The sequence below is a fragment of the Cervus canadensis genome, chromosome 2 (genome assembly GCF_019320065.1).
Source record: "Cervus canadensis isolate Bull #8, Minnesota chromosome 2, ASM1932006v1, whole genome shotgun sequence".
NCBI classification, from domain to species: domain Eukaryota; kingdom Metazoa; phylum Chordata; class Mammalia; order Artiodactyla; family Cervidae; genus Cervus; species Cervus canadensis.
The window spans coordinates 63,443,156-63,469,757 of record NC_057387.1 but is presented as its reverse complement, the minus strand read 5'-3'; the positions used below and the strand labels follow the sequence as shown (position 1 = coordinate 63,469,757).

General features: G+C 35.6%; 1 protein-coding gene across 4 annotated transcripts in view; it reads right to left on the bottom strand.

Annotated features, from left to right (window-relative positions):
- ZZZ3 (zinc finger ZZ-type containing 3) overlaps window positions 1-26,602 on the bottom strand; it is a 118,268-nt gene that overhangs the window by 68,320 nt on the left and 23,346 nt on the right. For 3 of the 4 annotated variants that reach the window (XM_043460927.1, XM_043460925.1, XM_043460928.1), the window contains exons 2-4: window positions 3,701-3,834; window positions 3,544-3,622; window positions 1,956-2,109 (exon numbers count right to left, since the gene is read on the bottom strand). Coding sequence is in view for 1 of the 4 variants with exons in the window: in XM_043460928.1 (XP_043316863.1) it covers window positions 1,956-1,978 (23 nt within the window). In the remaining 3 variants the exon portion in view is untranslated. The remainder of the gene's footprint in view (window positions 1-1,955; window positions 2,110-3,543; window positions 3,623-3,700; window positions 3,835-26,602) is intronic. The other variant, XM_043460926.1, reaches the window with a different exon arrangement.

The window sequence follows — 26,602 nt, the reverse complement described above, 5'->3', positions numbered from 1 at the left end:
GAGGATTATAAAAATCTCTTGCCTAAAATTAACATATTGCATGTACTTAAGATATTAAGTTGATTAAAATTCTGAAGATTAAATGAAATTTTAACATTCTTCCCTCTAACGATTTTTTCTTCTGTGTTAACCTTTTTCTTCATTATCTTTTCTATTTTTGACTAAGAATTTATAAAGACACGTATTTTCTATAGTTCTCTGATAAACCTGAGTGGAAATTCAATTACTAAATAGAGATTAACAATGCTCTGATTATCTCAACCAAGTCTCAATATTGTTTTGCTATGCGTTGCAAAGTATTATAGACTAAACCATAGACTAAACTCATTTTAGCTGCATAACACAAGAGTTACTAAAAAAATTCAGTGAAGAGGTTTGGAGTACAAATATTTCTGCCAAAAATTAAGCTGCTAAAGGAAAAGAAACTCATTTACAAAGTATCTCAGAAAATACCCTGTTAGTTAACCAAATAGTTGACATGGTGAAAACATTAGCCAGTACCCAAGTGGAACTGGAAATTTAATCACTCTAGTTTTAGAATTAAGGGAAACTGTTAGTTAAAAGATTCATAAAGACAAAATCCAATTTAGCAACTAGAATGAAGTTTCTCCTATGTTATCCACAAACTGACAAATACGGCATTTTCTACATTAGAAGGAAGAGAATATAATTGATCACTAGAATTTCTCTCTTCCCCACCCTTATAAGTTTTCATCCCATTGCAGGATATATCTAAGGAGGACAGTCAATTAAATTTTAGCCTGTTCATTCATATTAAGTCCCAAATCCTACCTACAATTTCACATATCTCACCCATTTATTTACTGTTGAACTACCCTCTCCCAAATTTGAATCTACTTATAGAATCTAATTATAGGATTCTCAAATCTAATTATGGGATTCTGAAACACTCTGAAACAGTATCAGCTTTGTTTCAGATAATAAATTTCCAGCCCCTGTGATCACATCTGTATAACTGCTTCAATAAGAACTGAAAGGAAATTAAAATGCTCCACCTAATGAAACACTACTCTAGCTATCACCTTTACTTAAGAGAAAGAAATCTCAAAAGCACTACCTATAAGCTTTTGTTCCACTATCATTACTGAAGTAGAACAGCTGATTTTGGGAATTGAGGGACTGGCAATCCTTTATTAACATCAATATTCTAGCTGATAGTTATTTAGTTCTATTAACTGAACAATTTTTAGGAAACTGGTCATGATATCATGCAGACAAACCAAAGTGAAAGGCTATAAGAGCAAGAACAATGGGAAATGTCACCAAAGATTCCTTTTCTATTTGTCTAGAACAGGAACAGGAACTGTTTAATAATGGTGTAGGAACTATCCTTGTCATACAATTCTCTTAAGACAAATTTCTTCAGCTGACTAATTACCACCATTATATACAATGTCAAAAGTATCTATAAGGTTGAAAGAAGGAGAGTGAGACCTGGGGATGTACCTATGCAATTCAACTTAAGGTTCTTAATATTAGTCTCTTTGAAGCCTGGGAACTCTATTACATACTATCCTGACCTCTTGTTTAAAAAGATCTCTTCTTTCTTCCCCTTTCAGAGAAACAGAGAAAGAGATAGGCGTCGACAAACACAGATACAGACAGAGGTGAATATATATATATACACTTAAAAAGACAAGTGGGGAGAAAGAGAAGTCAAGGAATCGCATACTGCCCAATACCTCAAGTACTGAAAGGTATAATGCTTTAGAGATTCTTATGTACTTTGAGTCATTTCATGTATCCCTTGTTGGGAAAATATTTCATTCCTACCCAATTCCCTATAGCTCCACATTCCTATGAATAGCTACCCAGACTGCACAATTTTCCACGCACCAAAGGAAGTACATAAAAATAACAAGTCTCCTCTCCTTAAATACAAGCAAATAAACAAACTATAGTTGTCTTCACTACTGCAAAACTAAATAACTTACCTGTACAACCAAAGATCTATCATTGTGGAAATATTATCTCTTTTCCTTATATCCTGAAGGAGTTGAAGCTATGATCTAGAATAGAGCTTAAGCATCAGGGTTTCAGACTCTCAGCTTCAGCCATGGAGAATACTAGAACTTCCTAAATTCCTTTCTTTAAAATAAAATAATAAAAAAAAAGAATTAAAGAAGCAAATTAACTTATGCTAACAGATTTTATAACACTTTGGTAATTCTCATTAACTTTGTAGCCTCAGAGATATCAAGAAACTGGAAAAGGATTTTTAGAAACTAATAAAAACAAACCAAAAAGAGTTTGAAATATACTAAATCTTTACAACTCAATATTATTTTGAGTCAAAATGTGACTCAGTTCTTTTTTAGAGTCTAAGGCAATATTGTCCTAAGATGGCCCAAAGACTGCCCTTTATAAGATTTCTCATACAGAATTTATAATCTCTTACTCTTATTCTAGAGACCTTCCCAAAGATTGGCTTTCAAGTATTTAAAACTGAGGACTGAACAACAAAAATAATTTAGGTTATGTACAACAAAGAATCAACCAAATCGTCTATATATACATGATAATTGTGATGAAGTGTAACAGGACTTTACAAAGGGAAATTTTTTATAAGGGGAAATTTCTATTATTTTTAGCATATGGATTTTCAACAAAAACAATAAGGATTTTCTGGCTCTGGTACCCAGTAGACCAGATATTTTAATTAGCCTAACTACAATGCATTTCTTGGACAGTCTGATTAATTATAGTTTTACTTTATAATAATGTATTACGATATCCTTTTCAGAGGAGCTGGCTAAATGGGTTATTATGAGTGCCCATTTGAAAATAAGGAGGAACACCAGGAAAAAGACTGGCAATATTTATGATGGAAACTGTCACTTTATTGTAAACATAAAACTAGATATTCTAAAAGTGACAGTATTTTTGCTAAAGGATTGCAATTGAAAACACAAAAAAATTTTTAAGTTTTAAAAATAAAAAACTGATGCAATTATCAAGCTTTGTAAACTATCAACAGATAGCAAAAATAAATAAGAGCACAGTTTCAGTCAATAAGACTGGAATAAGGCTAATATTTAATATCGCTAGATGCAACCTCTCCCAGATATGCCTTGCAAATTCTTGAAAAGCACAAAGCAGGAAAATAGTCTAAATAAAATTATTTAATACTACATTAAAGAATGTTCTAAATTAACATGAGGAGGGTACACAGTGAAAAATGGGCCTGTAAAAAAGTAACCCTTAACTTGAAACTTCACTCTTCTTGTAACACATTCCAGCTGCCAACTCCTTTGTACTCAACCCTGAAATCCTTTCACAGACATGGTAACGCACTGCACTGTATGGTGTGTGGTGATGGTAGCAATCAACAGAACCAAAGAAGATCCACCATTTAGGATGTGTCTCTGAGTATTCCCTAGCACGCCCATTTCAGTACTCTTTCCAGTTCCAACCAGTCAGGTTACTATCCTATTTGGATAGGGACTGCTGTAGAAACATCATCCATTATGATGTTTGCCAGGCAAGATCTGCAACTGTTATTTTCACAGAACTGATACTTACAGCTGAGTCCTACCAGTATTAAGATAAACAGGGTCATGCAGATGGTTAGGCAGATTAGGCTTCTGAAAAACCTAATACACTGAAAAAGAAATTACTTCAGTCAATTACTCGTACTAACTAAAGCACACTTGGCCTTAAGATTATATTTTTTTCTTACCTTTCTTTAAAGTGTTTCACCTAGTGTTTGATTTCCAAGCGTCTGCATTTATCTGTCATCACTGTTAATGTCCATCTTACATTGAGACTTCAGGTATTAATTATTTATATGGTTGAACTAGCACAACTTGATATCTGTGAAGGAAAACCACAATATAGTCACTATGGGTGTGTTATTATTTGCAAATTTGTGCGTAAAACTGACAGTATTTTCTAAACACACAGCACACTGTATTTTTAAATAAATTTCACAAATAATTCTTTTTATTTCACTATAAAATGTTACTTTAACAGACCAAAAGGATTTCTTAATTCTCTTATAAATGCTTCTCACAGTGCCCACATAAAATATTTCAAAATTTCATTCTACACTAAAATTTGTATCAGTTTTAGAACTTAAGATTCCTTCTCTGACTACCAATATAAATATGCCTCACTTGCCACAAGTCTGTAATTTCTCAGATATTAATAGAAAAGTACTTTTTTGTGTTTTACAATAATATTAGGGAATAAATCTAGAAAGCTTAAGAATGCAGTAAAAAATATCATGACTTTCCCTAAACATGACTTTAAAACATTTGTTTTCTTTTAAGCTAATATTTTTGTACTGGTTAGATTATTCCTCTGTGACTAATTTGTTCCTGTTATTTTATTTTATTTTTTTACTTTTTTTCCCCCCATTTATTTTTATTAGTTGGAGGCTAATTACTTTACAATATTGTAGTGGTTTTTGCCATACATTGACATGAATCAGCCACGGATTTACATGTGTTCCCCATCCCGATCCCCCCTCCCGCCTGTTCCTGTTATTTTGACTATAAGTAGGAAATAAATGTGACAGAATAAGTGAAGAAATAAATCAAGATATAGCTATGCAAATGTTCTTTACATGTAAGCTTCTTAAAAATATATCCTTGGTTATAGGTTACACATGAGAAACATATCAAAGTGCTTACAATGATAATGAAAAGCATTACATAAAACTTTAAGTCATTTCTGCCCATTTACTAGTGAAAAAATAAGCTTAAAACTGTCATATATTTCTCAGAATTTAACAGTGGCATTCTAAAATGATTCAGCATAGTTTACCATTCCAAATTCCTATATAATAAAAAGTAAAAATCTACACAGAAAATGCAGATGGCCTGTTTTGTGTATAAAATTTGTTACTGGAGATGTTCACTAAAATACAGTAGAAAATTATAAAATAAAATACACAATGTCAATTATATCTCAACTTTTTTAATTGGAGAAACAGAATAATAGAGTAGATAGTGATTAAGAAATGCTAATATCTATCCTCAAACACTTCATTTCTATTCCATTTGTGTTTTGTTTGGTTTTTTTAACTGCACAGATGGCTTGTGGGATCCTTGTTCCCCAACCAGGGATCAACCAGAGGTCCCCTGCAGTGAAAGCGCAGAGTCCTCACCACTGGACCACCAGGGAATTTCCTCATTTGTTTTCCAATGTTAAAAAACACATTAGGTAAAGTCACACAAAAAATTAATACACATCTAAGTATTCCTAAATTTAAAAGTTGATATAAATGATATAAATGCTCTTGTAACAATGAATTAAACTAGTCAAAACTCTTCTTACATTCCCTACACTACCCAGCAGTCTTCATTTCATTCATTGTGCATTTCGAATTTAAGATTCTGCACAAAACTATATGCTTTCGGAGCAGGTAAACTATTAAGAATTGCAACAAGCTACCATAATTTTAAATTATTTAAGTATAGCAACTTGCTCCAGAAGTTTAAAAAGGTTAGCTATTCTGTCCTTTTAAAAGCATACAAAATAGAAAACAAACCATTTAAATCCAATTCCTAAGGGCTTATTTATGCCTTTCCACAGAGCTTTGCTTGTGTTCACGTACTAACAAAATTCATTGACTATTCAAGAATTCCAAAACCAAATCCAAAAACCAATCCTGACTGAAAAGAATTACTTTTCCTACTATTTGCAGTCTAACACTAGTACTACTGTGTTAAACAGATTACAGTGTCTCAGATTCACAGCACATGTGAAATCACTTCAAAAGACTACAAAAAAAACTCACTAGAAAATGTATCAGTTCCATTGACATAGCAAAGTTATATGTCACACACTTACTATAAAAGTAAAACTGTGACATCTAGGCTAAATGCAATCTAAATTATAAAACAATAATTTTTTTTTTTTTTTTTACTTTTCTAAGACCTTCGGGAAAAAACTCAGAACAAAGGTTACAACACAAACTCATATTTGGCATCCAGTTCTTCAGTTATTGGAGAAGGCAATGGCACCCCCACTCCAGTACTCTTGCCTGCAGAGTCCCATGGACGGAGGAGCCTGGTAGGCTACAGTCCATGGGTTCTCGAAGAGTCGGACACGACAGAGCGACTTCACTTCACTTTTCACTTTTCTTCAGTTATAATCGAAAATACTAAACACACACACTACACTTTAAATTATTTTAAAAGAAAACAGAGAGAGACAGTCAAAGCTGGTTGTAAAAAGCATGAAGATAATGGTCGACATAAATACTTTTCCTAAACAATTAAGTGTATCATCATTACTTGCTACAGAGTTGAACCGAATTTTCACTTGGTACAAAGTATAATCAGGAAGATCACAACAACCAGGCTCCCTCAGTTGTTTAGAACCAGAGGTTCAATGTGTTGGATGCCTCCTACAGGTTTTAGAGATAAGCATATTTCACAGGCAACATAAAGGAAGTATAAAGAGCATCAGATTTGGTGGAAGGAGACACAAACATGATTCTCTACCTACCAACAATCGTAAACTGTTTGATCATGAGAAAACCACACTGCCCTTCTGCATTTCATCCATAAAACAGGAGACATAACACCTGCCCACTACATTTCAGGGCTACTGTGAAGTTCAGTAAGTTTATGCCTGCAAAGTACTGTAGAATGTTGGTTTTTGAAATTTTTTATACTGTTTTCCAAACTTTAGATTCAGCAGTTCTGGACATGGCAAGCATGCTGCTAAGTCACTTCAGTCATGTCCAACTCTGTGCAACCCCATCCCTGGGATTCTCCAGGCAAGAACACTGGAGTTGGTTGCCATTTCCTTCTCTAATACATAAAAGTGAAAAGTGAAAGTGAAGTTGCTCAGTCATGTCCGACTCTTCGCGACCCCACGGACTGCAGCCTACCAGGCTCCTCCATCCATGGGATTTTCCAGGCAAGAGTACTGGAGTGGGGTGCCACTGCCTTCTCCGATGGCAAGCATAAATATTTTTAATTAACTACTTTAGGTCATTCCAGTGCAGGGGTTCCCCCAAAGATGAGGCTCAAACTTTGAAAAAATTCCATCACTTTCTTCTGAAGAAATTTTAATGCTTGTAAAGCATTACCCTAGGGATTTAATGCAAATTTCTAAGCCTCATCCTTAGAACTTCAGATTCAGTGAAGTTGGGGCAGGGCACAGAATCCTCATTTTTATCACACTCACTGTAGGTGACTGAGACGTAAACAGCTCATGACCCACACTTCTACAAAACCTAAAGCAGATTATTCCCCTTGTACATTTCTCAAATCTAATTTCAATAAATTTCAAATTTCCCCACCTCTAGTGTCATGAAGTTATGACCAACCTAGACAGCATATTAAAAAGCAGAGACATTACTTTGTCAACAAAGGTCCGTCTAGTCAAGGCTATGGTTTTTCCAGTAGTCATATACGGATGTGAGAGTTGGACTATGAAAAAAGCTGAGCGCTGAAAAATTGATGCTTTTGAACTGTGATGTTGGAGAAGACTCTTGAGAGTCCGTTGGACTGCAAGGAGATCCAACCAGTCCATCCTAAAGGAGATCAGTCCTGGGTGTTCATTGGAAGGACTGATGCTGAAGCTGAAACTCCAATACTTTGGCCACCTGATGTGAAGAGCTGACTCATTTGAAAAGACCCTGATGCTGGGAGGGATTGGGGGAGGGAGGAGGAGGGGACGACAGAGGATGAGATGGCTGGATGGCATCACCAACTCAATGGACATGGGTTTGGGTCAACTCCAGGAGTTAGTGATGAACAGGGAGGCCTGGCATGCTGCGGTTCATGGGGTCACAAAGAGTCGGACACGACTGAGCAACTGAACTGAAGTTAAGTGTCATGAAGGGCATGACCAATATTAGGCCTTCATCATTTCTTACTTCAACTAATCCACCTGACTTGTAATTGGTTGCTTTAAGTCTTGCTCCTTACAAATTCACGGTCTACAGAGAAGTCTAAGGTACACATTTCTGTCACTCTCTTGTCTAAAACTCTTTCAAGGGACTTCCACTTCTGGCCAAGGCAGAGTAACAGAGATGAGAGGTACATTCCTATTTAAAACAACTGAAAATTTGGGCAAACTGTACAAAAATGTTTTTCAGACACTTGAAACCAGACAACACAGAACAGTGATCAATGAAAGACAAGAAACAAATAAAGCAAAGCCTTTAATAGCCCCAGCTTCCTGATTGGAGTTTCCAGACTACAGAGCGAGGAGGGTGATCTCAGGGAAACCAGTCTCCCGGTGTTAAGACGAAGAATGCAGTCTGGGGAGACCCAGGTAGCTAAGGTTTCCAGAACACTTGTACCAAAGAGGAGGGAGCATCAAAAAAAAAAACAAGTAAGACCTAGAAGATCTACAGAGATCCTCCTCAAGTCTTGAGCTGAGTACTCATCAGTATATGCAGTATATCCAAGGCCTGGAAAATCACTCCTACCCACAGCCAGGGGAATACTAGGAAATGTGCAACAACTAAGGACAGTTAATGGTTTATAGTTCCTGGTTCACAGGGTTACCAGTGACTCCAGTGTGAATATTCCTACCCATGGCTAATTTCAAGTTATCGAGCAATATCACTGAGTACAAAGATGAGAAGAGATACATAGTAGAACATCAAACATTACACAGTATTTCTACAATAATGATACAATAGATATAAATTACCACCAAAGCACAAAAGTAGTAATAAGCAATAATATAATTGGGGTCTTCCCAGATGGTCAGTCCAGTGGTTACGAATCTGCCTGCAATGCAGGCAACGCAGGTTCAACCCCTGCTCCAGGGAGACCCCATGTGCCGCTGGGCAACTAAGCCCGTGCCACATGCTCCAGAGCCTGCCAGCCACAATTACTGAAGCTGGAGGGCCTAGAGCCCACAAGAGAAGCCACCGCTATGAAGAGTAGCACCCACTCACCACAACTAGAGAAAACACCTGAGCACATCAAGAAAGACGCAGCACAACTAAAAATAAATAACTTTTTTTTTTTAAAAAAAAGGAGAACAGAGAAAAATGACAATAAGATTGAAAGCAGACTAGTCACTGGAAATGACACAAGACAGTGAGGTTTATCTTTGTATTGAAAGAAACTGTCTACTAGTGAAATAAAGATGACTTCTAACTATAAATGCTGAAAGATGTCATCACCAACAGAAATAGACTATAAGAAATGTTAAAAAGAAATTCTTCAGACAGAAGAAAAACCATACTGGTGGGAACTCTGGATCTAGCCAAACAAATGAAAAGCACCAGGAACGGAAAATCAGGGTAAATATAAAAGACTTTTTCCCCTTAGTTGTGATATCTCTTTAAAAGAAAACTATTTAAAACAAAAACAACACTAATATACTGTGAAGCTTATAACATACATAGAAGTGAAAGATAATAGCACAACAAACAGGAAGAGGGAAATACAATGATGTAAGGTTCTTAACACTACATGTGAAGCGGTATAATTTCATGACACCCTGTAATAAGTTAAACCCTAAAAGGAATCACTGTTTAAAACTGACATTTAATAAGCCAACAAAAGAAATAAAAGAAAACATAAAAAAGAAAAAAAAATACTAAGTTCAAAAGAAGGCAGGATAGAAAGAAAAGAGAACAAAAAAATATATATATGAAAAAATTTTAACAGCAACAAGGTAATATATTTAAACAACTATGCATACATACATATATATGTATGTATGTATGTATGTACATAGTAAATGGCCTAAAAACAGTTTAGTTATTTGGAAAAAGTTTCTTGGAAAGAATAACAATAAATTTTTAAAGATTCAAGTAATATAAATTGTGACCATGATAGAATTAAGTCAGAAATCAACATTAAAAGAATTGTCTCAAAATCCCCAAATATCTAAAAATAATAGCATGTTTCTAAATACCCCATGAGTCAAAGAAAAAAGAGAAAAGAAGGGAGAAATTAGAAAATAGTATAACTAAATGAAAATGAAAACAACACAATTAGGATCTATGAGATGCAACAAAAGTTAACACTTAAAAGGAAAATTTACAGCAGAAAACATACTGGGAAAAAAGTAACTCAACTCAATGACAGCACCCACCTTAAGAAACTAGAAATAACAATAATAATATAGCCATATTAAAAAGAAAGGAAAAAATAAAAAACAGAAATCAATGAAACTGAAAACAGAAAAATAAAAATCAATAAAAATAGTGAGTCTCTTGTCAGACTAATTAGGAAAAAACTATATAAATTTCTAATATTAAAAAACAATGAAGTGATGTAACTGTAGATTCCATATTTAACAGATAATTATTCAAACAAGGGTACCAAGACAAATCAATGGGAAAAAAATTACAACCCTTCCCCCCAAAATGGTGTTAAAACAACAGAATATCTACATGCAATGGAAAGCTGGACACCTACTTTGCATTCTCTTCAAAAATTAACTAAAAATTAATCAAAGACAAATGTGTACGAGTTAAAAGTATAATACTTTTAGAAGAAAATTAAGCATAAATCCTTGTTACCTTGGATTAGACAATGGTTTCTTACATATGACCCTAAAAAGCACAAACATCCAAGGACAAATACTACATGATTCCATTTATGTGTGGTACCTAAAGTATAAGTCAAATTCATACAGATACAAAATAGATTGGTGGCTTCCAAGAACTAAGAGAAGGTAATGGCAAGTTACTGTTTAATGGATAGAGTTACAGCTATACAAAATTAAAGACACTTACAGATGGATGGTAGTGATGACTGCCCAACAATGTGATATACTTAATGCCACTAAAAACTGTGCACTTTAAAAATGATCAATTTTACAAGAGTGCCCACTGTCACTATTTCTATTTAACATAGTATAAGTCTCAGTCACAACAATCAAAAAAGAAAAAATAAATAAAAGATAACAAATTGAAAACAAAAAAGTAAAACTGGCACTATTTGTAGATGACATGATAATGTATGTAAAGAACCCTAAAGTCTCCACCCCAAAACTATTAGAACTAATACATAAATTCAACAAGTTTACAGAATACAAGATTAGTAAGTAAAAATCTGTTGCACTTCTATACATTAACAATGAAATATCAGCAAGAGAAAGTAAAAATACAGCCCCACTTAAAACTGCATTAAAAAATAAAATACCTAGGAATAAACTGAACCAAGGCAGTAAAAGACCTATATTCTGAAAACTACAGAACAATGATGACAGAAAATGAAGATTATTCAAAAAAATGGGAAGATGTTCACTGCTCTTGGATTGGGAAAAAATCAACATTAATTATTAAAATGGCCATACTACTCAAAGTAACCAACAGATTTAATCCATCCCTATCAAAACACCAAGGATATTTTTCACAGAACTAGAAAAAATAATCTAAAATTTATATAGAATCAAAAAAGGCCCCAAACTGCCAAAGCAATCTCAGAAAAAAGAACAATGCTAGAGGTACATAACTCTTCCAGACTTCAAACTATACTCCAAACCTACAATAATCAAAATAGCATAGTACTGGTGCAAAAACAGACACACAGAATAATGGAACAGAATAAAGAGCCCAGAAATAAACACATGCTCACACAGTCAATTAGTCCATGACAAAGGAAACAAGGATATATAATGGAGAAAAGACAGCCTCTTCAACATGTTGTGCAGAGGAACCTGGACAGCCACAATGAGATAAGAACATTCTCTCACTTCTCACACAAAAATAAACTCAAAAATGGTTTAAAGACCTAAATGTAAGACACGAAACCATACAACTTCCAGAAAAGAACATAGGTGGGACACTTTTTGACACAAATCATAGTGATATTTTCTGGGATCAATTTCCTAAGGCAAAAGAAATAAAAGCAAAAATAAACAAATACGACTTAATTAAATTCAAAAGCTTTTGCACAGCAAAGGAAACGTCAGTTTAATGAAAGACAACCTATGAATGAGAGAAAATATTTCCAAGCGATATGGCTGACAAATGGTTAATACCCAAACTGCTCAAATAACTCAAAATCAAAAATAATCCAACCAAAACAGGGGGCAGAAGACTTGAATAGACATCCTTCCAAAGACAAACAGCCAGCTAACACGCACATGAAAAAATGCTCAACATCACTAATTATTCAGTTCAGTTCAGTCGTGTCCGACTCTTTGCAACCCCATGAATCACAGCACGCCAGGCCTCCCTGTCCATCACAAACTCCCGGAGTTTACTCAAACTCATGTCCATCGAGTCGGTGATGGCATCCAGCCATCTCATCCTCTGTCGTCCCCTTCTCCTCCTGCCCCCAATCCCTCTCTGCATCAGGGTCTTTTCAATGAGTCAACTCTTCGCATGAGGTGGACAAGGCATTGGAGTTTCAGCTTCAGCATCAGTCCTTCCAATGAACACTCAGGACTGATCTCCTTTAGGATGGACTGGTTGGATCTCCTTGCTGTCCAAGGGACTCTCAAGAGTCTTCTCCAACACCACAGTTCAAAAGCAAACTCTCACATCCATACATGACCACTGGAAAAACCATAGCCTTGACCAGACAGACCTTTGTTGGCAAAGTAATGTCTCCGATTTTTAACATGCTGCCTAGGTTGGTCATAACTTTCCTTCCAAGGAGTAAGCGTCTTTTAATTTCATGGCTGCAATCACCATCTGCAGTGATTTTGGAGCCCCAAAAAATAAAGTCTGACACTGTTTCCACTGTTTCCCCATCTATTTCCCATGAAGTGATGGGACCAGATGCCATGATCTTAGTTTTCTGAATGTTGAGCTTTAGGCCAACTTTTCCACTCTCCTCTTTCACTTTCATCAAGAGGCTTTTTAGTTCCTCTTCACTTTCTGCCAGAAGGTAAGGGTGGTGTCATCTGCATATCTGAGGTTATTGATATTTCTCCCGGCAGTCTTAATTCCAGCTTGTGCTTCCTCCAACCCAGCGTTTCTCATGATGTACTCTGCATATAAGTTACATAAGCAGGGTGACAACACACAGCCTTGACGTACTCCTTTTCCAATTTGGAACCAGTCTGTTGTTCCATGTCCATTTCTAACTGTAGCTTCATGACCTGCATACAGGTTTCTCAAGAGGCAGGTCAGGTGGTCTGGTATGTCCATCTCTTGAAGAATTTTCCACAGTTATTAGAGAAATGCAAATCAAAAGCACAATGAGGTATCACCTTACACTGATCAGAATGTCTATCATCAAAGAGAATACAGGGCTTCCCTGGTGACTCAGTGGTAAAGAATTTGCTTGCTGTATGGCAAAAACCACTGCAATATTGTAAAGTAATTAGCCTCCAATTAAAATACATAAATTTAAAAAAAAAAAAAAAAAGAACTCACTTGCTAATGCAGGAGACATGGGTTCAATTTCTTATCCAGGAAGATCCCACACGCTGCAGAGCAACAAAGTCCATGCACCACAACTACTGAGCCTGTGCTCTAGAGCCCAGAAGTCACAACTACTGATCCCACATGCCACAATTACCAAAGCCCGCACACCCTAGAGTCCACGCTCCACAGCAAGAGAAGCCACCACAGTAGAAGCCTGCGCACTTCAACTAGAGAAAAGCCATCACAGCAATGAAGACCCAGCACAGCCAAAAATAAATAAACAAATTTTAAAAAATAAAAATACAAATAACAAATGTTGTGAGTGTGGAGAAAAGGGAACCCTTGTACACTGTTGATGGGAAATTGGTGTAATCTGGAGCACCTACTATGGAAAACAGTATAGTGCGCTCCTTTAAAAACTAAAAAATAGAACTACCAGGGAAATTCCTGTTGGTCCAGTTAAGACTCCACACTTTTATGTATGGAAAAAAACCAAAAACACTTTTTGAATTAAAGACACATGCAACCCAATGCTCACAGCAGCACTATTTATAATAGCCAAGACATGGAAGCAATACAAGTGCCCATCAACAAATGACTGGACTAAGAAAACACCTACACACAGGAATATTACTCAGCAATAAAAAGAATGAAATACTGCCATTCGCAGCACATGGATAGACTAGGAGAACATTATGCTTAGTGAAATAAGTCAGAAAGACATATACTGTATCACTTGTATGTATCACTTAATTCTAAGAAACAATATAAATGAATGTATATGCAAAACAGACTCAGAGATATACAAAACAAACTTGCAGGTACCAAAAGAGAGACAAAAAGGGGGAGAAATAAATTAAGGGTATGGGATTAATGGATAACAAACTACTATATATAAAATATATAAGCAATAAGGATCTACTATATAACACCAAAAATATCTTCTTTATCTTGTAATAACCTACAATAAAATATAATCTGCAAAAATACTGAATCACTATGCTATATACCTGAAACTAATACAATTATGTAAATCAACTATACTTCAGTTTTTAAATAGTCAATTTTAAGATATGTTTTACCACAATTTAAAAATTGAAAACAAGCAATCACAAAATACAGATAAATTGTAATCACAAAAATTTAAGCTTTTTGTGCCTTTTGTGTTTCTAAGAACTCTATCAAGATAACGAGACAACCCACAGAATGAGAGAAAATATTTACAAATCACTCATCTACAAAGAACCTTTACAACTCAGTAAAAACATAAGCGATCTAAAAAGTGACTAATAGACTTGAAAACATATTTCTGCAAAAAAAGAAGTATAAATAGCCAGTAAGCATATGAAAAGATGCTCAACATTGTTGGTCATCAGGGAACTATAAATCAAAACCACAGTGAGATATTGCTTAATACCCACTATGACTAGTATGACAAAAAATGAAAAGCCAATATTGACAGGATATGCAGAAATTAGTACCCTCATACATGCTGGTGTAAATACAAACCGTTGCAGCTTTGGAAAAGTCTAGCAGTTCCTCAATAAGTTAAACATAAAATTACCATGAGGCAGGAATTTCACTCCTAGATACATACCCAGGAAAAAGAAAACATTTTCACATAAAAACTGAATTTTCACAGCATTGTTATTCATAATAGGCAGAAAGTGAAAACAACTCAAATGTTCATAAACTGCTGAATGGATGTATAAAATGTGGTATACAATGGAATATTTATACAACCACAAAAATGAATGCAGTATTGGTACAAGTTACAACATGGATGAAACTTAAAAACCTGATACATGAAAGAAGGCAATCACCAAAGGTCACATATTGTATAATTCTATTTACATGAAATGTTCAGAACAGGTAAATTCATAGGCAAAATCTACAAAAAGGAGATTAGCAGCTGTAGAGACTAGAGGAAAGGAAGAGACAGTAGAAAGCAATTGCTAATGGGTGTAGGGTTTCTTTTTAGAGAGATAAAAGTGTTCTGCAGATGACGGTTACACAATTTTGTGAATATTCTAAAAATTACTGAATTATACACTTTAAAGGGATAAATATTATTATTTCTAAATTTTATAGGAATTTCCCTGGTGGTCCAGTGGCTAAGACTCTGCAGGGGATCCAGGTTCAATTACTGGTCAGGAAACTAGATCCTACATGCTATAAAGAGTTTGCATGCCGCAATGAAGATAGAAGATCCCATGTGCACAACTAAGACCTAGTACAGTCAAACAAATAATAAAAGTGATAAATAAATAGTATTTAATAAATAAATAAAACTATTCCCTTTGCCTCAAGTGACTGTGCCTTTCTTTCCATAAGCTGCTGCTAAGTCGCTTCAGTCGTGTCCAACTCTGTGCGACCCCATAGACGGCAGCCCACCAGGCTCCCCCGTCCCTGGGATTCTCCAGTCAAGAACACTGGAGTGGGTTGTCATTTCCCCCTCCAATGTATGAAAGTGAAAAGTGAAAGTGAAGTCACTCAGTCGTGTCTGACTCCTATCGACCCCATGGACTGCAGCCTACCAGGCTCCTCCATCCATGGGATTTTCCAGGCAAGAGTACTGGAGTGGGTTGCCAAAAAACTGCTCTTCAGTAAAGTGAGAAAAAAGTCAGAAAATATACTTCATTTTCCATAAAGTTAGATTTACTCAATTTAAAGAATTCCTTTATTCTGAATCTATGTCACCCCTCTTTACTGGTATGAAAGGGAGTACCTGTAAAGAGTCTAATTTTTTTTAAACAAAATTAAAAGCTGGCAACCCCACACTGATTCCAAAATATTGAAAATTATACTGAACTACTCTGTAACAATATTTTTAACTTTTTGTTAATTAAATACAATAACTTGGAACCACTGAGGTTGTAATTAAAGAAGACAAAATTATCAGGCTATCATTTCGGGTTTTTTTTTGCCTTGAGGTGGGACACACAGGGCCCCAACCAGGAATAGATCCAAGCCCCTCTGCTGTGAAAGCAGGGTGTCCTAACCCACTGGACCACCAGGGAATTTCCAGGCTGTCATTTCTAAATATTATTCAGTTCTATTTCATATTAGTGGATCAAAACAGTGTTGAATAAAGAAAAAACATTTTTAAAAGTTAATCCAAGGGGATAAATGGAGTTTTTAAAAAACCTGTTTAGAAGCAATTTTTCTATAAGCTACAGACTCATCAACCACTGGAGACAATTTCCCAATTTTCCCCATGAGTTTCAGAGTCCTATGTGGATTTATATGTGATAATTCAGTTAACTCTGTACTTCTCAAAATATATTATTCAGTCCTCTGCTGACAATTTCAAAATTAGTAAAAGAATGAACTTTCAATTTTATTCAAGTAGTGTTTATTTCACGGAATATTCTTTTTAAAAGTATAACTAGTTTATTATTTATTCCATTTTAATTGAGGAGTTCTGGCATGCTGCAGTCCATGGGGTCACAAAGAGTCAGACACAACTGAGTGACTGAACTGAACTGAGGCTGAAAAGTCTAGTCAAAGAGAAGTATAAAGAATTATACAGATTATATTAAGATACAACAAAACAATAAAGCCATAAGGATTAATATTTGAGCAATGGTGTTATTATATCCTACAAACATACAAGTTATCTTTCATAAACACCAATATTTAACTCCACATGGAACACATATTCAAAGTTGTTGATAAAAATTCACATTTGCCCAATGATTTACAAACTCGACTTCAAAGATGAATTAAGAGTAGAAAATCTTGATTCCCAAATACATAAACCTTTTCACAAAAACTCTTTCAAAAATGCATTTTAAGCAAATACAGTACCAAGTGAGAGAGTTAACTTGGTTAAGTCTTAAAGCTCCCATTTTACAGTGATGGAATGAATGTGAAAAGCCATTGTGTAGGAGGCACTTTGCCTAAGGATACTTTAAAGGCCTCTATTAGTATTCCAAGTTCAATAAATGGACTGCATCAGGAAAAAAAGAAAAAATTAAAAGAAGAAAACCTCAATAGAGTTCTCCAAATTTCCCTTGAATATAATATCTACTTCTATTTTCCCAGACTCAACATCAAAAGACTTCATCCAGAAATATTTATGGCTAGGTACTTTTTCATTTTGGGGTCTTTTGACCTTTTTCCCTTGGCTGTAAAGTCATTACAATTTTGTACGTCAACTTGAAGTAAGTTCCTTACAGAGGATAAAATCAAGAGTATTTTTCCCTTTCCAAAGGCAAAGTCTAAAACCACTTTTTAACAGCTAAATCAGCCAGACTCAAGGAGTCTAGTGGCTTGTAAACAAACCATTAACTATTCTTAATTATATGTCAACTAACCATGTTTATTTCTGTAGTAAAAATTCTAATCTATTGAGCAAATTAAAGAAACCTAGGAATACTGAAATAAAAGATGTTGGAAAACACTGGAAAACCCAGAACTCAGAGTGGAAAAACCTGTAATCTTGAATCAAAGGTGATTTGCCTATACAGTGTAAAAGCACCTACAGCATATATTGAAAGGCACCTGAATATACTGGGTATTGGGGTGGGAGATAGTTTTAGGTTCGAATCCTGCTTAACTAGTTATGTGACCTAGAGCAATTAACCTGACACTCATTGCTCACCTGTGAAATGGGAATAAAGCACTCCTAATACACAGCATTACCCTGAGGATTAAATGAAATAATTTATATACAGTACTCCCAGCACACAGTGCTTAATCAACAGATACACATAATAATGACTGTTAACATCTATTATGTCTAATACTAGACCCTATACTTTATATTCATTATCTCATTTAAAACTCTCAAAAATCTAAGGAAGGAGGTCCTATTATATAACTCCCATTTTACAGATGAGAAAACTAAGGCTTGAAAAGTGAACTATTTTATTCAACATTACACAGCTAATTAAGTGGCAGAACAGAGAGTGTTAACCACTTTGATACTGTGCTTTACAATAAAAGAGGAACTTTCTCATTATACCCTCACAATAGTCTCAAAAGTAGACAAGCTAGGCATCATCTTCATTTCCTCCAACATACGGCAACAAACCCAAGAAATGCCTATGATCACACAACTAATGGAGCCAGAATTTGAGCACAGATCTTACTACTCAAACCAAAGTTCAACCAGGACTTCCCTGGCAGTCCAATGGTTAAGGCTCGAAGGATGGATCCCTAGTCAGGAAACTAAGATCCAACAGGCTGCATGAGGCAGTCAAAAAAGCACAAAACAAACAAACAAAACAAGGAGCTCAATCGATGCGGCTCTGTGGCTCTCTACATTACGGGAGTAGTTCTACAAACCGTGAATGAAGATTAAGGAAATAAGATAAGCTACATCTAAAAAAGATATCATATATGATCTATGTTAATATTTTCTCCCAAGTGCTGTCAACAGTCAAATTTACCAGAAGTTAAAACACAGATTTACTTAAGAATATCAATAACATTATACTAGTTATACAAAGTCTGTGAGAATATCCCAGAGCTAACCAAAAGCATAAGATATTTTGACAGGTCTATTACTATTTTCTGTAGTATCTTTCTTGTTTAATGAATGACATTATTTAACAGAAAACTAGAAAAGAAAATTTTATATTTCTTTGTAAGTCATTCAGCCTCTCCTGCAGTCATTCCCTCTCTGTTCATGAAGAGGGAAAAGATACTCATCTATGGAAAGGCGTAAGGACTGAACACAAGACAGTGCCTAAGGCTTGATACGAAAAGTGCTCTTCAATTTTATTTACTTCCTGCCTATCTCCTAGAATATAAAATATAAGAGAAGTAAGCCAATTAAATAGTTAATACTGACACAAAATGTCAGTTTTTGGCTTCCCAGATGGCTCAGTGGTAAAGAATCCACCTGCCAATGCAGGAGACACAGGAGATGCCCTGGAGGAGGAAAAGGCAGCCCGCTTCAGTATTCCTGCCTGGGAAATCCCATGCACAAAGGAGACTGGTGGGCTACAGTCTATGGGGTTGCAAAGAGTCAGACTTGACCAAGTGACTGAGCATGCACGCACTGACACAACATGATCAAACAAATGACCTGTAAGATCAAAATTAAAATTTTTTCTTCTATAATTATCCTTACTTTGGATTTTAGTCATGACAGTGTTTTTAAATGTTTAAAAGAAACAATTGTTTTTAATCAAAAGGGGTTGTGAGCAAATATGGTCATCTGATTTATGACAAATGTAAAACTATAGTAGAATGGGAAAAAGGAAGGATTTTTCAATAGATTATACTGGGTCAACTAGATATCCATACAGAATAATATGTGGTATAACTATCACTTCATGCCACACACAAGTATCAGACAGACTATGAATGTAAATGGGAAAGGTTAAAAAAAAAAAAAAACAGAAGAACTTCATCATCCTGGAATAGGCAAAGGTTTTCTTTAACAGGTCACAAAAAGCAGCATTTGAAAAAATGGATTGGGAATTCCCTGATGGTCCAGTTGTTAAGACTCCAAGCTTCCTCTGCAGAGAGCCTGGGTTCAAATCCCTGATCCCAGGTCAGGGAACTAAGATCCCACGAGCCTCACAGGGTGGTCAAAAAAGAAAGAAATGGAAAAAAATGGATCAAGTATGTTATGTTACAGTTTTAGACCTTCTGTTCAGCAAAAGGGGCTTTCCCGATGGCCCAAGCGGTAAAGAATCTGCCTGCAATACAAGTGACGCAGGTTGGATCTCTGGATCACTAAGATCTCGCAGAAGAGGAAATGACAACCTCCTCCAGTACTTCTGCCTGGAAAATCCCAGGGACAGAGGAGCTAGGCTGGCTACAGTACAGCAAAAGATACCATTAACAGAATGAAACGGCAATCCACAAACTGGAGGCAGATATTTGTAATGCATATTACAATCAAAAGAGGACTCATGTTCAAATATATTTTTAAAATCCCTACAAACCAGTAAGAAACTGGGGCTTCCCAGGTGGCACAGTGGTAAAGAATTCACCTGCCAATGCAGGAGATGCAAGAGACACAGGTTGGATCCCTGGGTTGAGAAGATCCCCTGGAGGAGGAAATGGCAACCCGCTCCAGAGTTCTTGCCTGGAAAATTCCACTAACAGAGGAGCATGGTGGGCTACAGTTCATGGGATTGCAAAGAGTCAGAAACGACTGAGTAACTGAGCACACATGCACAATAAGAACAAGACACACATCTGATATTTTTAAACAGGCAAAGATTTGACCACATCAAAACAGAACAACTAGCCAATGAACATGGAATGATACTCTACTTCATTATTTATCAAGGAAACAAAAAAACTATTAATGACTAGGTTTTTTTTTTAAAAGGTGAAACAAAAATTGACAAGAGGAAATTCCCTGGTCGTCCAGTGGTTAAGACTCCACGCTTTCACTGATGATGACCCAGGTTCCATCCCCATTTGGGGATCTTAACTGCGTGACACAGCCCTTTCAAAAAAAAAAAGAAAGAAAATGACAAGAATGTGGAGCAACCAGAACTCCAATATGCTACTGGCAAGAGTGTAAACGGATACCACCACTTTGGTAGTTTTATCAATATCTACAGTTCAATAAATACAGTGTATTTACTGAATACATAATAAATTGTGTATTTATATTATAATGTGTAATATTATACACAATAAATTGTGTATTCAATAAATGACCCAATCCTTTCAACCCTAGGCATACACCCAATAGAAATGCATACACATGAGGAGGAAAAAAGAAATGCATGCATATGTTCGTCTAAAGACATATAAGAATGTTAAAAAAAAATAGCACCACTATTTATAACTACCTAAAGACCCATCAACAACAGATATATAACTTGAGGGTTATTCACACAATGAAGTAGTATACAACATGAAAATAAGCTGTAAGTTCATACAACAATAAAAAGCTCATAAGCATAATATTTAGCCAAAAGACATACACACAGGAGTACTGTATGTTTCCATTTATATAAAGTTCAAGAACAGGTAAGACTAATATGTGGTGATACAGCTGATTTAAGCATGGCTGACCCCATCTACGTGTATATATACAACACACACACACAGAGCATATGACATAAGCAGCAACAATCACAGTTTCTCCATGAGATCTGTGTATATGGATAACGACACAGCTTAACAGATAGGACTTCCTCAGTCAGTCAGTCACTGAAACTCCCAGTGAAAAGAAGGAAACTCTCAAGAAAAGAAGGAAACAGAGCCTAAAGGGCCACCATTTAAACAGTTTGATTTAGTTTTGCCGGAAGTGAGATAAACAACCTGAACTTCAATATCATAAATCAAAAATATTCCCATAGTTGACTGGAGACTTTCAAAAACTAAAATGAGAAAGTATCATTCTGATACATTCTGATACATCATTCTGAGGTCCAAACTAGCTTCATTATTCTTGGAACAGAGTAGTTTGGAAATGATTCTTGGACCAAAGACTGATTCATTTCAAGATATGTTAATTGAGCATGTTATGTTACTATGTACTATTACTAACACACAATCTCAGCTCTGCACAACAGTTTACATTAATCAAGCATGTTAGGCTACCATGTGCTTACTACATTAACAAACAATCTCAGCTCTGTACAATGGTTCATCTTTAAAAAATCTTTAAGTTTTGCAATTTAAATGTTAATAATTCAGCAAGGCCTATGTGAAATGTCTGATGTAAAGATCCCTCTTTTACCTTCAATTTCTATAAAGTCTTCCTTTCAGCAATACTCTTCACTAAAACTATCTTTCACAATTGTCCAGCTGTACATAGAATTTTTAAACTGGTAACAAATAATTATGAATGCAAGAGCCTGCTTTAAAATATTAAAAATATGTCTTACGTTTGTGTGTGTACTCAGTCACATCCAATTCTTTGTGATCCCATGGATTGGGAATCCCAAATCTTATACACAACTACACTTCAGTTTTTAAAAGTCTTTTATTTATCATGAGTCTAAATTCAAATTCTGCAAAGCTCTATTTAGGATGGTTATAAATTTGTCGATTAGTTAAATTTAGAGGAAACTATAAACTTCCATTAATTTTATTCAGTGATTTTTATCTTTAAGGATGTTATTAATGTCAGCCTCTTTAAAAACCAGTCAAAGGTAACAAATGATTACTTAACCCATTTTAAAAGCCAAGTTTCACCTGTCTTAAGAATTCTCAGTGGTTTTGGTCAGTCAACAATTAAGATCAGGAAAAGTCTTAAAGACAAAATAATTAAGAGGAGACAAAACAAGGTAAAGATTCATACTGAATTAGGGCATTTTACCATTCTTCTCTCAGGACAAAGTCCTCCCAGAAATTTATTTTTATATCATCATCAAGAGCTCAATATCAAAATGCAAAAACTTTGAAAGCATATCAGATCTATGGCAATTTCTCTAAGTTCTTCCATTTTACTGTCACTATCCCAGAGAGAACAAAAAAAATTGACCAATAGTCTAATCTACCTCTAAGTGGATACTCCACCATATTTAAGAATCTACAGAAGGTTAGAGAGTTCTCAAGCCAGTTTTAATATTTCAAAAATCTAAAACTACCATAAAAGTTGATTGTCCTTATTCACAGTAGTTATGTTTCATAAAGTTGCCACAAAACACTGGACACAGAACAGTTAACCAATATGGAACACTGAATTAACCTAAAGAAAATGCACCATTAAGTTCCTGGATGCTTCTGGTCACCTTTTTATCATGTGATCAAAACATAACTTTGTTTTAGGTGTATTTCTGTTAAAATACATCTTATTTAATTTATACTCTTGATTCATGAACATTGAACTGACAGCCAACAGCACTGCAACTAGTACTAGAATGAAATTTGTCTAACACGTATTTACTATTTTTCTCTGTAAGATACATCACAAACGGATTTCACTTAGGAATGCTTCAGCATGACACGTGGAGGTCATTTTAAACAAATGAACAAAATCCCATCCCCCAAATGAGCAAAATCTCATCTCCAAAAAAGACAAAACTGTGAAAGACACGGTACTAAATAGACCATGAAAAGTACACTGTTTACAACATGAGAGCTGAAAGGAGGCAGGTAATGATCTGTTCAACCTCAGTCAGGAACATGTGCCTTGGGCAATTCAAATTTTTCACCATTCTGCACATGTCTGCCAATGACCATTAAAGCTCCAGGAGTACCAATTTTGGTGTTACAAATAAATTTTAGCAAATAAGTGAATTCATGATACAGAACCTACAAATAAATACTATCAACCACATTTATATTGTTACCATTAGTCTACCCTGTTTCTTAACTAGAAAGCTAATGAATATACAAAAACCTTGTAAGTAGCCCCTAATTAAAGCATATCCATTCTGTTAGGCCATTAAGATCACTTCTATTTTATTACCGATTATAAATACCACTTTGGTGAATGCCCTTGTACAAGGTATTTCTGCACCCCCAATTACTTCTTTAAGACAGACTAACTGGCTCCTAGGATATAAACTTTTTTCAAGTAGATTATAACATAAAACTTTTATACTTTTATACCTATTATAACTTAACTGACTATGCCAAAGCGTTTGACTGAGTGGATCACAACAAACTGTGGAAAACTCTTAATTAAACAGATGGGAATACCAGACCACCTTACCTGCCTCCTAAGAAATCTGTATGCAGGTCAAGAATCAACAGAACAAACATGGAACAACAGACTGGTTCCAAATTGGGAAAGGAGTATGTCAAGGTTGTATACTGTCACCCTGCTCATTTAACCTATATGCAGAGTACATCATGTGAAATGCCAAGCTGGAGGAAGCACAAGCTGGAGTCAAGACTGCCAGGAGAAATATCAATAACCTCAGATATGCAGATGACACCACCCTTATGGCAGAAAGTGAAGAGGCACTAAAGAGCCTCTTGATGAAAGTGAAAGAGGAGAGTGAAAAAGCTGGCTTAAAACTCAACATTCAAAAAACTAAGATCAAGGCATCTGGTCCCATCACTTCATGGAAAATAGATGGAGAAACAGTGGAAACAGTGACAGACTTTATGTTTTTGGGCTCCAAAATCACTGCAGATGGTGACCGCAGCCATGAAATTAAAAGATGCTTACTCCTTGGAAGAAAAGTTATGACAAACCTAGACAGCATATTAAAAAGTAGAGGTATTACTTTGCCTAAAGCTGTGCTTTTTCCAGTAGTCATGTACAGATGTGAGAGCAGGACAATAAAAAAGGCTGAGCACCAAAGAATTGATGCCTTTGCACCCGGAGAAGACTCTTGAGAGGCTTTTGGACTGCAAGGAGATCAAACCAGTCAATCCAAAAGGAAATCAACCCTGAATATTCACTGGAAGAACTGATGCTGAAGCTGAAGCTCCAATACTTTGGCCACCTGATGAGAAGAGCCAACTCACTGGAGAAGACCCTGATGCTGGGAGAGACTGAAGGCAGAAGAAGGGAAGACAAAGGATAAGACAGTTGGGTGGCATCACTGACTCAGGACAGTCAGTGTCCTAAGGGAAGGACAGGGAAGCCTGGCGTGCTGCAGTTCATGTGGTCACAAACAGTCAGACACGACTGAGCAATGGAACTGAACTATTAATACAAAGCGACATGTTACCACTTCTAAATTTAAAGGGACTACAAAACAATGTATTAAAATATGCTTATTAAACATATTTTAAATAGAAAGGTGGCTTATAATATGCTATACTAAGTTGCTACCACTTAACGTAGTTTTAAGTGTTTTAATGTCACTAAGGTAATTCTAGATTTAAGCTAACCAATTTATTATTCCATTTCATTTTCTCTAAGAAATCTAATCAACTTCTTAAATCTTAAAAAAGTTTAATCTGATATTCTGATTTCAATATTTCAAAAAAGTTAGACTGGAAGAGTCGGGGAAAGGAACATCTCAGATTTTTCCAATCCTGCACATTTGGGGAAAAAAACAAAAACAAAAAAATAAAGATGGCATGTCACAAATACAGCAGATATCAATGAAGGTTAAAAGGGACACCTGCTAAATATTGTGAAAAGGTGTTTTCATATTCTGCTCAAGGCTACAGAATGGTTTATACATACTGATTCTGAGGTATTTCAATTTACCTAAGGAACATCTTCTTATCTGAAAAACCACAGAGTAACGTGACATTGAGGCAGCAAAGCGTATCAGAGAAATTCACAGGTGCCAAATGCCAAATGGCTGATTATCAGAACTTCAAATTAAACATATCTCCCAGGAACCACTGCCAAATGCCATATCACTCCATTGTTTTAAGGTCATGGCCCAATTTCCCAGTGCAAAAAATTTTTTACCAAGGAACACAAGACATGGAGGGGAGATGTCAAGTGTTATCAAGCTTCCCTATTAAAATAAAGAGTTTTATTCTGTTCACCTTTATCGTGTCTAAATCCTGGTTTTAATATCAAACTTATCATTAGTCTTATTTTTTAACCTTTCCCTGTCCTACCTACTTTCCTATTACCTTTTGGCTTCAAGTGAGTGAAATCCAAACTCAAACTAGTATAAGCAAACACAGAAAATTATTGATTTAGTAACTGAATGCCTTAGGGGTAGAGTTAGCAGAGATATACGGATTCAATATCATTAAAATCTAGTTTCTCATTTCACTTTTAGCTCCCATTTTGAAATATTTTTCTGTCATATTTTTAAGTATCTACTTTTAGATGCTGTGGAAGCAGGGGAAATAAGACAGGTAAGGAAGGTCTCTACGATGACTGACTTTACACTCCAGTAAAAGTCTAGAGATTCACACTGTGAACCAGACATATCAGCGTGTGAAGTCAAGTGGGCCTCAGGAAGCATTACTATGAACAATAAGCTACTGAAGGTGATGGAATTCCAGCTGAGTTATTTCAAATTCTAAAAGATGATGCTGTTAAAATGCTGCACAGAGTATGTCAGCAAATTTGGAAAACTCAGCAGTGGTCACAGGACTAGAAAAGGTCAGCTTTCATTCTAATTCCAAAGAAGGGCAATGCCAAAGAACCTTCAAACTACCACACAACTGCACTCATTTCATATGCTAGCAAGGTTATGCTCAAAATCCTTCAAGCTAGCCTTCAGCAGTATGTGAACTGAGAACTTCCAGATGTACAAACTGGGTTTAGAAAAGGCAGAGGGACCACAGATCAAATTGCTTATATTCACTGTATCATAGAGAAAGCAAGAGAATTCCAGGAAAACATCCTACTTCTGCTTCATTGACTATGCTAATATCTTTGACTGTGTGGATCACAACAAACTGTGGAAAATTCTTCAAGAGACGGGAATACCAGAAGACTTTTATCTGCCTCCTGAGAAACCTGTATTCGATTCAAGAGCAACAGTTAGAACCAGATTTGCAACAACAGACTGGTTCCAA